Consider the following 13,685-nt stretch of genomic DNA (forward strand, 5'->3'; position numbering starts at 1 on the left):
TGAAGACCAAGGCAAGGAATACACTCAGTACCTCTGCCTTATCTGTGTTTGGTGATACTAAATCACCCATCCCATTCAGCAACTGTCCCACATTTTCCTTGTTCAGCCTTCAACTACTGCTGTAGGGGGAAGAAGGTCTTCTTGTTGCCCTTGAAATCCTTTGCAAGTCTCAATTCTGGTTGAGTTTTGGCTTTCCTAACATCACCCTTACATGGCTGGGTAACGCTTATAAATTTCTACTTCGTTACCTTTACCTGCTTCTAGCACCTATATACTGCCTTTTTGCACTGAAGCAGAGTCATGACTATCCCACTTAACTAAGCCAGCCTCTYGATATATTTACATGCTTTCAGGAGGATTGGGATGGGCTATTCTTATGCTTGGAGGAGGATTTGGATAGAGACCTCTGGAATGGTACAGAGATGAATGCTACCAGGAACTGTATTATCGTGAATCTCCTCAGAAATACAATTAGGTAAAAAGTCCATTAAAGAAAGGCAGGCCCATTCATTCCTTGCTGCATTCTATGTGACAATCACTAAATGAAGGAGATAATAAAACTAAGTCTGGAGTAATACTCATTAAAACTATTAAAAAAATAGGTGTTTGAATTATATGGTTATTTGAAGAATGAACAAACGAATCTGTAATCCAGATTTTCTTTTTTTCAGAAGTCTCACTTACAGTAGTTGAACTAATAGTTAATGGGATATCCTGGCCTTATTCAAGCCTTCTTAACTTGCATGATTGACAAGAACCCCACCTGCTCTCTTGTGTCCTTCACCCTTGCTTCCAGAGACTGTAGTTGCCCTTTACCCACTCAAAGGCTCCTTCAGCAGTAGGTGCTGATGGAGCACTGTATGATGCCCATATAGATGGGCAGCCAAGGAGTAAAAGTCTGACAGTCAAGCAAATCTGGCAGTCTCTACAACATCCTAGCCCCTAAACAATAAACCTCCTGAGACAGCAAGAAGCAGATGAGTGCCATCCTCTGCAAAAGGGAGTATCTGACTACTATCAGTGGCACTGATGGCACTGTTTGCTGACTGAACTGCTGATGGCTCCTCAGGGGAGCTTGTTCCTCTTCACCTGTTCCAGGACCCTAGATCAATTTTGCCAGTGCCTATGAAAAGACAAAAAAACTTCTGTTGCCAGAAGTTACAAACTTCCAGCCTCTACCTGTGGAAGCATAGTTTCTGGCCATCCTTCTTTCCATGCAACACAGTGTTCAGGCTGTTACCCCTGCAGGTCTCCAGCAGAGCTCTCTGAGGCAATGCTTCCTTCCTCAGCTCCTTTATCTGGCAGTTCAGGAAGTTGACCAGAGCACAATTCCCTCAATTTACATGCCACAACCCCCAGTCTCAAGAAGAGACAGCAGGCAATCCCTGCAGCCCAAGATCTGAACAGCCCCATTTTTGCTCAAGGAATCCATCTGGGTCAAGGCCTCCCCAGAGGGCTTGAGTGGTTGCCCCGAGTCAGCATGAGAGAATGTCCTGCTGCACGTAACAGGTCCAGTTTCAGTCTCTCTACAAGAAATTGCTGTGTTAACTGCCAGATTCCTGTCCACGTACCCTACTGGCATGGCCTTCCCTACACATTGGTTAAACAGAAATATTGGGCACAAGGTTGCTCTCTTTATCCCTCTGCCTGGAAGGCAACTTCTCACAATGTTCTATGGTTCAAACTAGCAAGTCCAGGAGAAAAGTGCTTTTTTAAAATAAATCTATAATGTCAAAGTGGTACAGAGTGACAAGACAACAGGTACGTGGCAAATATTTTAGACAAGAAGTTTGGAAAGATGAAAGAAAGGCAAATTATTCAGCCAATTCTTTCCCCTTAGTGTCACACCCCCCCACACACACACACTTTTGTAAAACTTTATTCTATAATTTTTATTCTTAAAACAAGAGGGGAAGTATCAAATGATACATTCCAAGATGGATTCTAAGAAGAGAACTTGGACTTAAAACATTCGAAATTGTGCTGCATGAAATGGTTATGGTACAGAACATGAAAACTAGAAAAAAGAGTAGATATTCCCTTCAACCAATTTGTTGGCCAATATGGGTCAATCACATGGCCAATACGACCAAATGGATCACTCATAAAAGGATACTGACTGAACTAAGATAAGACAGAGAGCTGCTTACGGACAGTCTGGGGATTTAGACTTTATGCTTTAGACTTGTTCTAGACTTCTCACCACAAACATTCTGAATTATGCTCATTACCTGAGTAGAGAGGTATCATCCATATGGGGCTAGATCAGAATATCTTACAACAACAAAAAACACAGAAAACCTAGTAAATAATGAGAATCACTATAACCAAGATGTGATGAAATCTGACAGTAAAGCTCAATGCCTTTCATTAAGAATGAATAGGAATTCATATGATAAACTGGGAACTACAAACCAGTAGAACAGATGGAAGATTTGGACAGATTATTCCAAGTGCCAACTCAATGCAACTACAACACCTGCAATTAAATTTGATTATATATTGGACTATGTTCTCTCTTTTTTGTACATAAGTTTTAAATATAGTTCTTAAGACTGGGTGGTACTTTTGTTTATACGAATTGAGAGATTTCCTTGGTTGGCTTACCAATCAGAAAGCTGAAAGCAAATTTGGTTGCATTCTATAATTACATCAAAGAGAAAAATGAGGAATCTAAACTAAAAGATTTGGTTAGTGCAATCAAAAATAAATATAAACTTAAATTTAAACCAGGTTAATGCTTGAATAGCTCCAAAATACATAACAAAGGCAAGAAAAGGGAGCAGGTATGATCCAAGGACACAGTTTTAATATAAAAAATTTATGTCGATAAAGCATATATATACACATTTGCATAAAGCTGGGCAATGTTCAAAGGTACAAATCTAAACGTAAGTTCTGGAAAAAACATTTTCCGAGCTTGAATTTTACACAAATTGCTATTTACATTACCTTATGAATAAAGTAAGTAAATAGATTTTTGAATAGTGTTCATACATATATAGTCATTTATCCATACCCCTAATCTTGCTACATCATCTTCTATAGGCATGATTTTAACATAGAAGGATAWATCAAATTTGAAATAAGCTTACCTGTTCACAAACATCACGACACATTAAGTTGTCCTTTGCATGGTAACAACAAGACAGGCCTATGGAAAAGCAGAGCAGGGAGAAAATAGGTTTAAAAGACTTGAAGCACTTAACTATCACATCCAAACAGAAGCGTCCAATTGATGGCCCATCAGGACAACTTATCTGGTGCACAGCTCACTGAGAAATCTTACTTCTCAGAAGGTAAAAAAAAAAGAAAAAAAAAGAGAGAAATCTTTGTTCTGAAGTTGATTCAGACCAGCTTGTCCAGTCTCACAGAATCACACCCAAACTTTCATTGCCACCTAAAGGAGATCTCAGTGGCCTTCCCTCTACTCGCAGCCACAAGTCTGCTATCTACCCTGCACTTCATTTGGCACCCACCAAATCCCTTCATGAGGCAATCCAATTTACTAAACCAGAAAAAAAAACAAAAGTGAATAAAGTGGTTAAAAAAAACCTGTATGCTTTCATGAGTTGAATTAGTTCACAGAAAAATCTGAAAAATGGAAGAAGCAATTAGGAACAGCGGGAAAAGGAAATAGGAGCAGAAGTCACATTATACACAGAGGTAAACAGTTGCAGATTGAACTCTGTCTTCTTAAAAAGTTAAAACAGATCTGTAAATCACTTTTATAGCGATTGCTAATTAAGAGAAATTTTGCCGATCTAGATAAAAGATACASGACAAACACAGATATGAATCCATCAACAGGAAAACAAGTGACAACTGAAGCACTGAGAAGTTATGAAGTACTGGAGTTTAAAGCTGCATTTTTTTAAAAGCATCGTCTGTTATGCTTTCTTCTCCCTATCATCCAAATAATATTTATTCACTCAGAGTTCACTTTGGCCAATATAAAATGAATTGCACTCCTTGAACTGCTTCATATTCATTTTCATCCTCGTTGCCTAGTGTTTGGAACTTTGGAGAAAATCTTTCTAAGACATTTGTTAAACAAAGTTTAACACACACATCAGCACATTTTCAGATACAACTTACCACACAAATATATGAATTAGAATATGTAATTCTCCCCCCTCAAACACCTAACTTTTAAAGACTACATATTTCTGTTCCATTGTATCTGAACTAAATACCACATCAATAAACATAAAAGTCTGTACCATGACACCACGTATAAAAAGTAGTATTTCACAATACCTAGTTACCAGATCTAAATGGATTTTCACTGACCCAACAAAAGGTATTTTAGGGAAGAATTCCTTAATAAATTCACAGCTTACATCTATTACCTCTGAAAGTCTGGAGYTGTTGCAGAAAGGTAATTGGTTTTTTAAAAAAAATCACCACCAACAAAATCAAAATTCTCTAACATTAAACTGATATGAAAATCACTCCAGAATGTTTAAGCCTGAAAATGTTAAGGGATTGGAAAAAGATTAAAAAAAAAAAAAAAGAGAGAGAGAGAGAGAAAATGTTGTCCGAAATATAGCCAGTCACAATTTAAAATGCCTACTACAGGCTCAAGCTATATTTTTATGTAAAAAAAAAATCTATAATTTCTGAAGAGGAAACAAGAAAAAACTGGTGAATATTTTCATTAATAAATAGAAACAACAAGCCAAATGCTTGTAATAAATGAAGACAGCAGTAAAATCCTGCTTAGAACACAACAGAATGAAAGAGTGAAATTCTAATATTGACCTTGATATTTTTCTCATTTTCTCTCCACCACAGAAAAGGATAAATAGACATTGCTGGTGGCTTCAGAAATCTTCTGATTTGAGGACAGCCCAGAGGACCTCACAGATTTCCCTGTACTAAATTTAGTAAGCTCATTCATGCCAAGAACCAGCCTCATCATGAACAGGTTCCATCATATTCAAAATCCAGTAATTATTTCACTTAGCTAAATAGCCTTCTTATTCCCGTTACGAAGCCGCACTATTAGAAATTTACAATGATAACATCCTCTATAAGTTTAAATACATATATCAGTACAATTTGATTTCATGAATATCCTAGACAACTTTCACTTAAAACTTCCTTCACACAGATTATTTAATAATCTTTGGCCTACTGACCATTAGTTTTCAGTGGCTCTCAACCCTCCTATGATCAATGAACATACAAGGAGGATAATCGTCCTTCTCTATCACTTCCACTGCTGAATTTCAAGTCCTATCAGTTATGCTAAGGAGTAACAATATGCTACACCTTGTGGTTATTCAATTCCTTTTATACAAAGTACTAATTAAGTGATGGTATCTTGAATTAGTAGAAAATTTAGTTGGCCTATACCGAGCTTTAGCACTAAGTCATAAATGGAAGTTATTAGAAATATCCATCCCAAGCATGATTCTTGAATTTTCCTCAGTCAATCATGTCTTCTGAAATAACCTTATGAATCTCTTTCAGTCAGTCTCCTACCTCCTTATTCCCACTCTCTCTGGTTTTACTAACAATTTTCCAGGTTTCATTTCACAACTTCACTCATGTCCAACTAAATGAGAAACACTACACTCCCTTCTTTGACAAGATCTGCTATCTCAACAGTATAAGATTAGGTTTATCAAGGAAAAGGTGGGATAGACCATGCTATATTTCATTCTGTTAACTGTTTATTGCCTTGTTCCTAAAAATGTGCCTCAGTAGAATTTAGAGCTATAGAGCAACACTGACATGCCCATAAGGACATCCCCATGAGGACTGCGGATTTAAATATTACATTGTGCAATAAGGACTTAATTGCAATAAGTATTACTTATTTCATATTTTTCATTCATATGATAGCATTGCCAACACAATCAATTTATTAAAAGCTATCTGCCACTATCTATGTTTGTGATGTTTTCTAATTACTGTTTATAGTACTGGCAGGAAGTTAACTGATATCTTAACTTTAACATAGGAAATTGTATTTTACCACCATACTTCTCTGTATTAAACAGCTGGCCTGCACTTTTTAGAAAAATTCAATACTATTTTCCTTTTTGAAAACTTGAGCAAAATTATCTTAAAACTGTTTTTTATACCCTTGACCTTTATTTGTAACTCCATTTTCACACAGGGTATAAAATTCGTTTTCTCTGGACATCTGGAAATTGTAATCTTAACCCTGAACTTCCTGGTCTGTAGGATAACATTTTTCCTGAAGCCTTCCACACCTTGCACAGAACTCACTGACTCATAAYAGCCTTTCTGATATGGTTACCGACCTATTCACATCTGAAGCTCTTCTTAAACTAAYCAGGCTTCCCTGATTTATCAGAACAATGCTGAAAAACAAGGACTGTTCCAACATTTCTGATTGTAATCCAGAAGCCAGGTTTTTCCTCCCTTCTCCATCTCAATCCACAGCCTTCCAAGTCTACCTATTCCCAGCAGGACAGCAGAAGGCCGAAGCCCCAGTCCCAAAGCGCGTAACGCCACAGGGTAGAAGCAGGGCTCTGTCCGTGTCGCTCGCGCCAGCAGCGCCGGGGAAGGCGGCCCTGCTCCTCCATCCCGGCCGGCATAAAGCCAAGCTGCTGAGCTGCGTGTTCCCCCTCCGCTGCAGCCCGCTGCCTGTCGCGCCAGCGGCTCCAGCGGGAGCTTTCCCGAGGGCAGGCGGAGCCCGACCGGGCGGGCAGGCCGTGGGCAGCGGTAAGCGGAAGGGCGCCGCAGTCCCTCGAGGGCAAGGCCGGGAGCCCCTCGGCCTCACCTGCTGCGCCCGCCCGGCCGCTCGTCACCCTACAGGTGCGGGCGCATCGGGTGGCGGCAGTTCCACCCCTGTCCCCGGGCTCTCGGGAGTCCTCCCCGCGCTGCGGCTGGGAGAGAGGCGCCGCGGCGCTGGGCCGAGCCCCGTCCCCGCAGGCGACGCCCCTGCGCCCGCCTCGCCGCTGGCTTCGGCACCCCGCGGCCAGCCTCGCCCCTGCGCCATGTTGCCGCGCGGGGACCCGCCGAGCCGCCTCGCCTTCCCCCTTGCCCGCTCGTTACTCACTGGCCGCCCCGGGGCAGAGCAGCGCGGCCGCCGCCGCCAGGCAGGGCAAGGCCCAGGGCCACAGAGCGGCCGTTAACGTCATGACCCGCTCGCCGCCGCGCCGAGGTCCCGCCTGGCGGCCCTCTCCCGCCCCGCAGAGGCGGTGAGGCTCTGACGCCGGCAACACCCCCTCCCCCGCCGCCCGCATCCCTGTCCCAGCTTCGCGCCGCTCCTACGCCCCCATTGGCTGCCGCGCCGCGCCCCGCCTCCCGCCCGGACGCTGYGGTCATTCCGTCCGGCGCCGGCGGCCCCGTGGCGCGGGCAGCCGCTGCCGCCCGCCCGGCCAGCGGCCTCTCCTCCCGCTCGCCGCGCGTGGCAAAGGCAGCCGGAAAGCGGATGCAGGGATGCTGCAAGGATGAGCGTCTTACTCGCTCTTCCTTCGCCCTCCTCAGCGCGACGCCCCAGCGCCGGCAGCGCTGCAGGAATACCAGCGCCTCGCGGCAACAGCGCTCAGTAGAGCCGGCGCAGCTCTACTCCGGCCGCGAGGGTCGTGCGAAGCGCCGCGCCCGGCGCGCTGCACCGCGCGCCCGGCCTCAGCTGGGCGCTCCGGGCCGCGGGGCAGCAGGAGGTGCGGGCAGCTGCGAGAAGGAGGAGAAACCAAAGCCATCTTYCGAAGCATATACGAATTTTAAAAGGGCCTCATGGAAAATGCTCGTAGAAGGAGCAGCAGCGACGGGCATTTTAGTGAGAAAAGAGAAACTCATTTGCTTTATAAGCACAGGAACCTATGGGTCGGGTTTCCCATGGGTCCGTGTCCTGTCACACACAGGGCGGCAGGAGCGACTGCTTCCCGCCCTTCTTCACGGGGAACGCTTGCAATGCCTGTTAGTCACTCATCTTCGTATCATTTTTAAGCACCTGAAATCTTTCGAACCATAAATAAATTCATTACACGAAAACAGCATGGTCTCAGTTTGGAAAAAATAGTATCTGCCCAACTGAACTGATCAGAAGACTTCCAAATGTTAGGCTGATAGCTCTTGACTGGTGAGAGAAAGTAGAGTAAGACTTAAGTTAGGTCTGAGGTGGTGACAGGGGAGGAAAAAGTCCGCTCTGGAGAATGGCTTTGGAGCAGTAAGGGGGACTGAGAATGACASGAGAGTGAGGACAGATTGAGCACAGGCCCAGGAAAAGAGAAATAATATTTAGGAGAAGCTCTTTATGAAGGAGGCAGGGACCTCTATTGAATTAATTTCTCTATATAGAATTTTTGAATTGTTAATATAGTTTCACCTATTATTTTTAAATTATTGATTGTGATACCATTATATAACCACACAACATTATTTTCTACTTGAAATGATCTCATGTATCTAGTGACCATGGGAAAGAAATCAGTTAAACAGCAGCATAAAATGTAGGTTTAAAACTGGAGGGACATCCCATTTACAGCTAATAAGGAAAGTAAAGTTGTCATTGCTCAAGTTTGTTGATTCACAATCTACTTTAACTATTTGCTCAATATCAAGTACTTGCTCTTTGTGAAACTACCAAAAGCATTTGGGCAAGTATTAACACATACCCATTGGGCAACTGAGAATGGCTCCTGCCTAGTTTTAAGGTCACAGATATGGAAGCTGTCTAAGCTGGTCAAACAGAGGTAACCTTCTCACTACCTACGCATCAACTCCATGCAACTCAGTAATGGATATTACGTACTTCAGTTTTGGAGAAGAACCTGAAATGCTCTATAGGCTGCTACTATTTCTGCTCTTCTTATTGACCTTTAGTTCATCAACGTTTTACATCTACACTGTGGTCTGTTGTATAGTTCAGTTATAGGATGTTTCTATCTATGGCAGCATGAAAGAAATTTAACCTGTGGAGATTCATTGCACAGTGTAGACATATCTTAAAAAAAAAAAAAAAAAAAAAACTTTCTAGCTTAAGAAAACTACACAGTGGGTACACAGTGGGCCTTGAGTAATTTTTTTCCCGTAGAACACAATTACCTGATTTTTTTAAGAATTCAAGGGAAGTTAAACTTAAAAGTCATCCAACGAATTCAAAACAAATTTAAATTGCTGTCCATTTCATATCTAGTAATAGTTTTGCCTCAACTAAGTGTGGTTAAATGTTAATATGCCAGCTTCTCACAGTTCCAGATTTCTTGGAGAAACAACATTTCATTATCAGACTCTCTGGCCATAGTAAAACAGTAAACATCTTAAAAACACAGAAAATTGTGTCCCACATATTGCTTTTATGCTTTTTCCAGCCTATCATCCCAGTAAACTCTTTCCTCCAAAGACAGTCTGTCAAGCCACTAAGCTATTAATGACTCCATAGGTCTTCCGCACTCTGGAGAATCTTGTTCGAAGTCAAACAAGTTAAGAACACTTAAAATATTCAGAATGTAGCTTTACTACTGCTGGATAGACTATTCTTGCAGAACTTTAATTGTGAATGCAAGAAACTGAAAATTAGACAAATTAATCTGATTGTAAAAGAAAGTTCACATCAGAGGACAGAAATGCTTTTTGTATTTAAATAATAGGGCTTACATGTAAATTAAATAGCTGTCTTCCCCCCCACACACACTCCCTCCCCCAACCCTGTGCTGACTTTTTCTAATTCTGCATCTGCCTGGTATCTCATCAGAATCACACTCTATCTTTGGACCACTAGGTGGAAGCAGATCCAAAAGCAAAATTGGTCAAATGGCCAAATTTTAGGGCTGATTTAATTTCATTGAAAATATAAGGGGACTGGAACCAATTACATTTTTTCCCCACTTCTTATGCTAAATGTTTTCAAATGAAGGTGAGTATCAGGGGTGGGTAATGAGGTTTCTATACAGTCTGTTTCCCCTAAATGTCATTTAAGTGTGAAATATTATCAACATAGTAACTAGTAAGTAACAAGCAAAGAGGCAGAGGTGGTATATTGGGCAACTTAAAGTCTCTGCATTTTCACTCCAAGTCACAACTTCAGTTCCAGAAGAAATAAGCAAGAACACTGGAATTATTTCTTTTGCTTTAAGGAAGCAAACTGAATTTTGAAATAAAATAAGCTTTTAAAATTTCGCTTTCAGTAGTAACAGTACAAGTTTTTCTTAATTCAGTAATTCTAAAAAGAGTCAAAGATGGTGCTTTTTTTTTTTTTTTTTTAAGTTTGTACATTAAATCAGCAGGCTAATGTTCTGCAGTTACACTATGCATACAGACCTTTCAAAAAAGCAAGCAAACAAAAAAACCCAGAAGCCACTTGAAATTAATTCATACTCTGTGTTTAACAATGAAAAAATTTGGTTTTTTATTTTGAATTAGTTAAATGTCTCAGTGTAAAACAGTTTGCCGTAAATACCCTGAGAGCACATTTTTTAATACGTGGTGATGGGACAGAAACTATTCTGCAAATGTACCTTGAACCAAGAATGTTTTTGCTGCTCCTGCCAAATACTAAGCAGAAAGGAATATTGTATTCTATATGCTGTATTTCATGCTGCTTAGGATACGACAAAATGTTTATAGTCTGTTCGTTCAAGCTATGTCCTTTTTTGTAGTCATAGCTTGGATAATTAGCTCATCATATTTTGTTATGATTAGCACTCAATCTTGCTTGCTTACCTTAAAAATTGTTGAAACACTAATTAGTGTTAATTTATCTAATTTGTATATTAACAATTGAGTGAGTAAGCCAGTGTCGAAGTCCTAGCACACATGCACATGTTGAGTAGCTAGCCTGTACTGAGGCTTGCTCTGTTTTTATCTCCCTCTCTCTGCTAGAACTAGGTAGGGCTACACTACTAACTCAGGTATGTCTATGTGCAAACTACCATGGTAGATCCAGTTGTGGGACCAGCAGATGGCTGTAACAAACTTCTAGCTAGTAAGTGAGGAAGTTGCCTGTTTCTTCAGCCTAAGGAGGACAGATTGCCAGAATGAAAGCTCTTTCAAAGAAGTTTTATTCTTAACATAAAGGTCAGGCAAACCTTGGCTATTTCATTTTTTGCCTTTAGACACCAGACAGCATTAATAGCTGACTTCCCAAATAATGTACAGGAAAGATTAATTTATTTTCAAATTATTTTACTGGAAATGTCAGAAAATGAAAAGTTGTTTCTTTCACAGCAAATATATTAAAATGTAAAAACACACACAAAAGTAAGGTTTGGTACCTGATATCACGCACATCAGAAGTAGTGTGCAGTTACACTGATAATGATATATATAAGCAATGAAGATGCAAAATTAAAGCCAACAAGGACATAAAGTAATACTAAATATAAAGCAAGTTAAGCAAGTTAAATGTGTAGCACATATTAAGAGGTCATATAATTTCTCTTAAGGCAATAATTAATGTTGCATACATGGAGTATAAGCCTGGAAGGATGGTCAACAAAGTGATTAAACAGATGTAGGACAAAAGTAATTATAAGTCATCATGAAGGGAGTAAATAAGTAAGAAAGATTCTTTCATAACATAAGGTAGGAAGTTATTCCAAAGGTTTGAAAATGAACTTGAAATAGATTCTTGTTCACTGAAGGAGGCATTCTGAAAGGCATCATCAAAAAATCTGGCTCTGTTTTATGTTGCCTAACTTTTCTCTATAGAGCAAATGACCTGTAACTAGAGTCATATGAAAGTCTAAATTTTAAAATCCTGAAATCAGTTATGGAATTAGAGACCTACCTGCTTCTCTATGAATAAGAATGCTGAGAGAAGGAAAACACATTTCTTTCTAACAGTGTGTATGAAATGGGTACTTCAAAAACAAATTGTGAACTGATGGAAACATGAAAACCATTCATTCTCTTTAACATATAAAAATTGCATCAGTAAAGTCTGATTACTAAGTCTATGTTAAAGAAGATGATACTAAATGTAACATCTAAAATAGATATGTCACAAAAGTATATTTACATTTATGCTGTTTTGTCAGATGCTTTCTACTCTCTGTACTGCTTTCTACTCTCTATACTCCCTTTGTACTCTATATTCTCTGTACTCTCCATACTCTTTCTAAAATAGAGTTATGAATTAGTTAACTGTATCAATTCACTACCTTCACAACTACCTCTATGTAAGTCAGGGTTGCCTGCAAGAATATGGAGTACCTTCACGTAGAAAGCTTCTCTAATGGGACATAAAATCATTTCAATTTGATTTCTGCAATAATACTACGGGCTTGATAGAAGAAATTTCAGAAATTGAAAATGAGGAAAACTACACTGACAAACTAATGATTTTCAGGGCTAGAAAACTGACCCCTTTAAAATATGAGGGAAAAATATATTTTAAATGCAATCTTGATCAGTCCAATTGAATCTTTCAATTATCCTGATTATCTATATTCAGAAACTTGAGTTTAGATTCAGGTTTAAATTCTGGCACTCCTGTACTATAGTATAGAGAGGCAATGCTCATGTAAGTAGAAATGCTATATCCTTTCTGGCCTTGGCTCACTGTCCAAGAAGACAAATAACAGTTTTTAGTAAGTGATTACGCTTCTATGTCTTTGGCTAGACATAAAATGGATATTCACTTTTCTTTTAGACTGACTTTTCAGTATCACCAGCGTTATCTGCCAGCATAATATAATCACGCGTTGGAGAAAGAAATGGATRTGTTGAAGAACACTGAGAATGCCATATGGAAATTCTTCTGTGGGTTATCCCGCTGAATCATCATATATAGGATTAGTTACTTCTCCATATGGTGTTTAAGGAACATATTACTACTGCAATATTTTCCAAAATTTACTTTTATGTTCTGCTGTATCTTGCAATTGTGTTAAYGTCACATCATAATTTGTACCTACAGTGAGATATTTTAATGCACCTGAAAAGCTTTATACATTTTCCTCCACATTTAAGCAATTATAATTCTCCCAAATAATGTACGTAATTCATTCACTGCTATACATACATTTTTGCATGAACACAGTCTGCAAGTTTTACAAAAATGAGTGTGGGTGGTATGAAATCACTTATGTTCCTAATTGACAATTAGGCAGCTGCTTCTAGTTTCACGCAGGAAAATTCAGTGCACAGAGGCAGAATAAAAAGGAAAGGGAAGACATAAATTTTCATTTTGCAAACAGTTTGTCTCATACTATTTAAATCAGTTTTAGTTAAACTAGCTAAAACTGATCAGTTTTAGCTAAAATAAAATCATTTGATTTTTGTCATTCCATACATTTGCTAGCAAGCTCTATCAAGATGACAATAGAATTATGTGAATTCTAGATCAGTGACTATCCTCATTTGTACCTACATTTAAATGACATGAGTGAATGTGAAGTAGAACTTTTCCTATTTATTCTAACTCTTGTAACTTTAAAATATAAAAATAATATGTATAACTTGCATACTAAGCTTAGCAGTGAAGTAAGTTGTTATAGAACTCTCATTTCTAAGAAAGGAAAAGCTACATGTCTGTCTGAAATGGATAGAGGATCGCTGTTTTGGTTGATTACCAATGAGTACGGTCACATGGATCAAATAAAACACCTTCTCTTAGGTAGCTATAAATAGTATACATGATAGTACAATAGTTCATTCTTAAAATAATGTATAAAAACATATCATAATACAGATACTGAAGAACAAAGGGTTTTTTCCCCCATTCCTTTGCCATATATTTAAAAAGTCACAGGCAAATT

General features: G+C 39.5%; 1 protein-coding gene across 3 annotated transcripts in view; it reads right to left on the minus strand.

Moving 5' to 3' along the window:
* Positions 1-7,215, minus strand: part of RECK (reversion inducing cysteine rich protein with kazal motifs) — a 69,292-nt gene extending 62,077 nt beyond the window's left edge. For all 3 annotated transcript variants that reach the window (XM_085306822.1, XM_085306821.1, XM_085306820.1), the window contains exons 1-2: positions 7,040-7,215; positions 3,096-3,154 (exon numbers count right to left, since the gene is read on the minus strand). In XM_085306822.1, the coding sequence (XP_085162948.1) occupies positions 3,096-3,154; positions 7,040-7,121 (141 nt within the window). In that variant the 5' untranslated portion in view covers positions 7,122-7,215. The remainder of the gene's footprint in view (positions 1-3,095; positions 3,155-7,039) is intronic.
* Positions 7,216-13,685: the final 6,470 nt, after the last annotated feature.

The sequence above is a fragment of the Rhea americana genome, unplaced genomic scaffold (assembly GCF_003343005.1).
Source record: "Rhea americana isolate MKP2758 unplaced genomic scaffold, rheAme1 scaffold_248, whole genome shotgun sequence".
NCBI classification, from domain to species: domain Eukaryota; kingdom Metazoa; phylum Chordata; class Aves; order Rheiformes; family Rheidae; genus Rhea; species Rhea americana.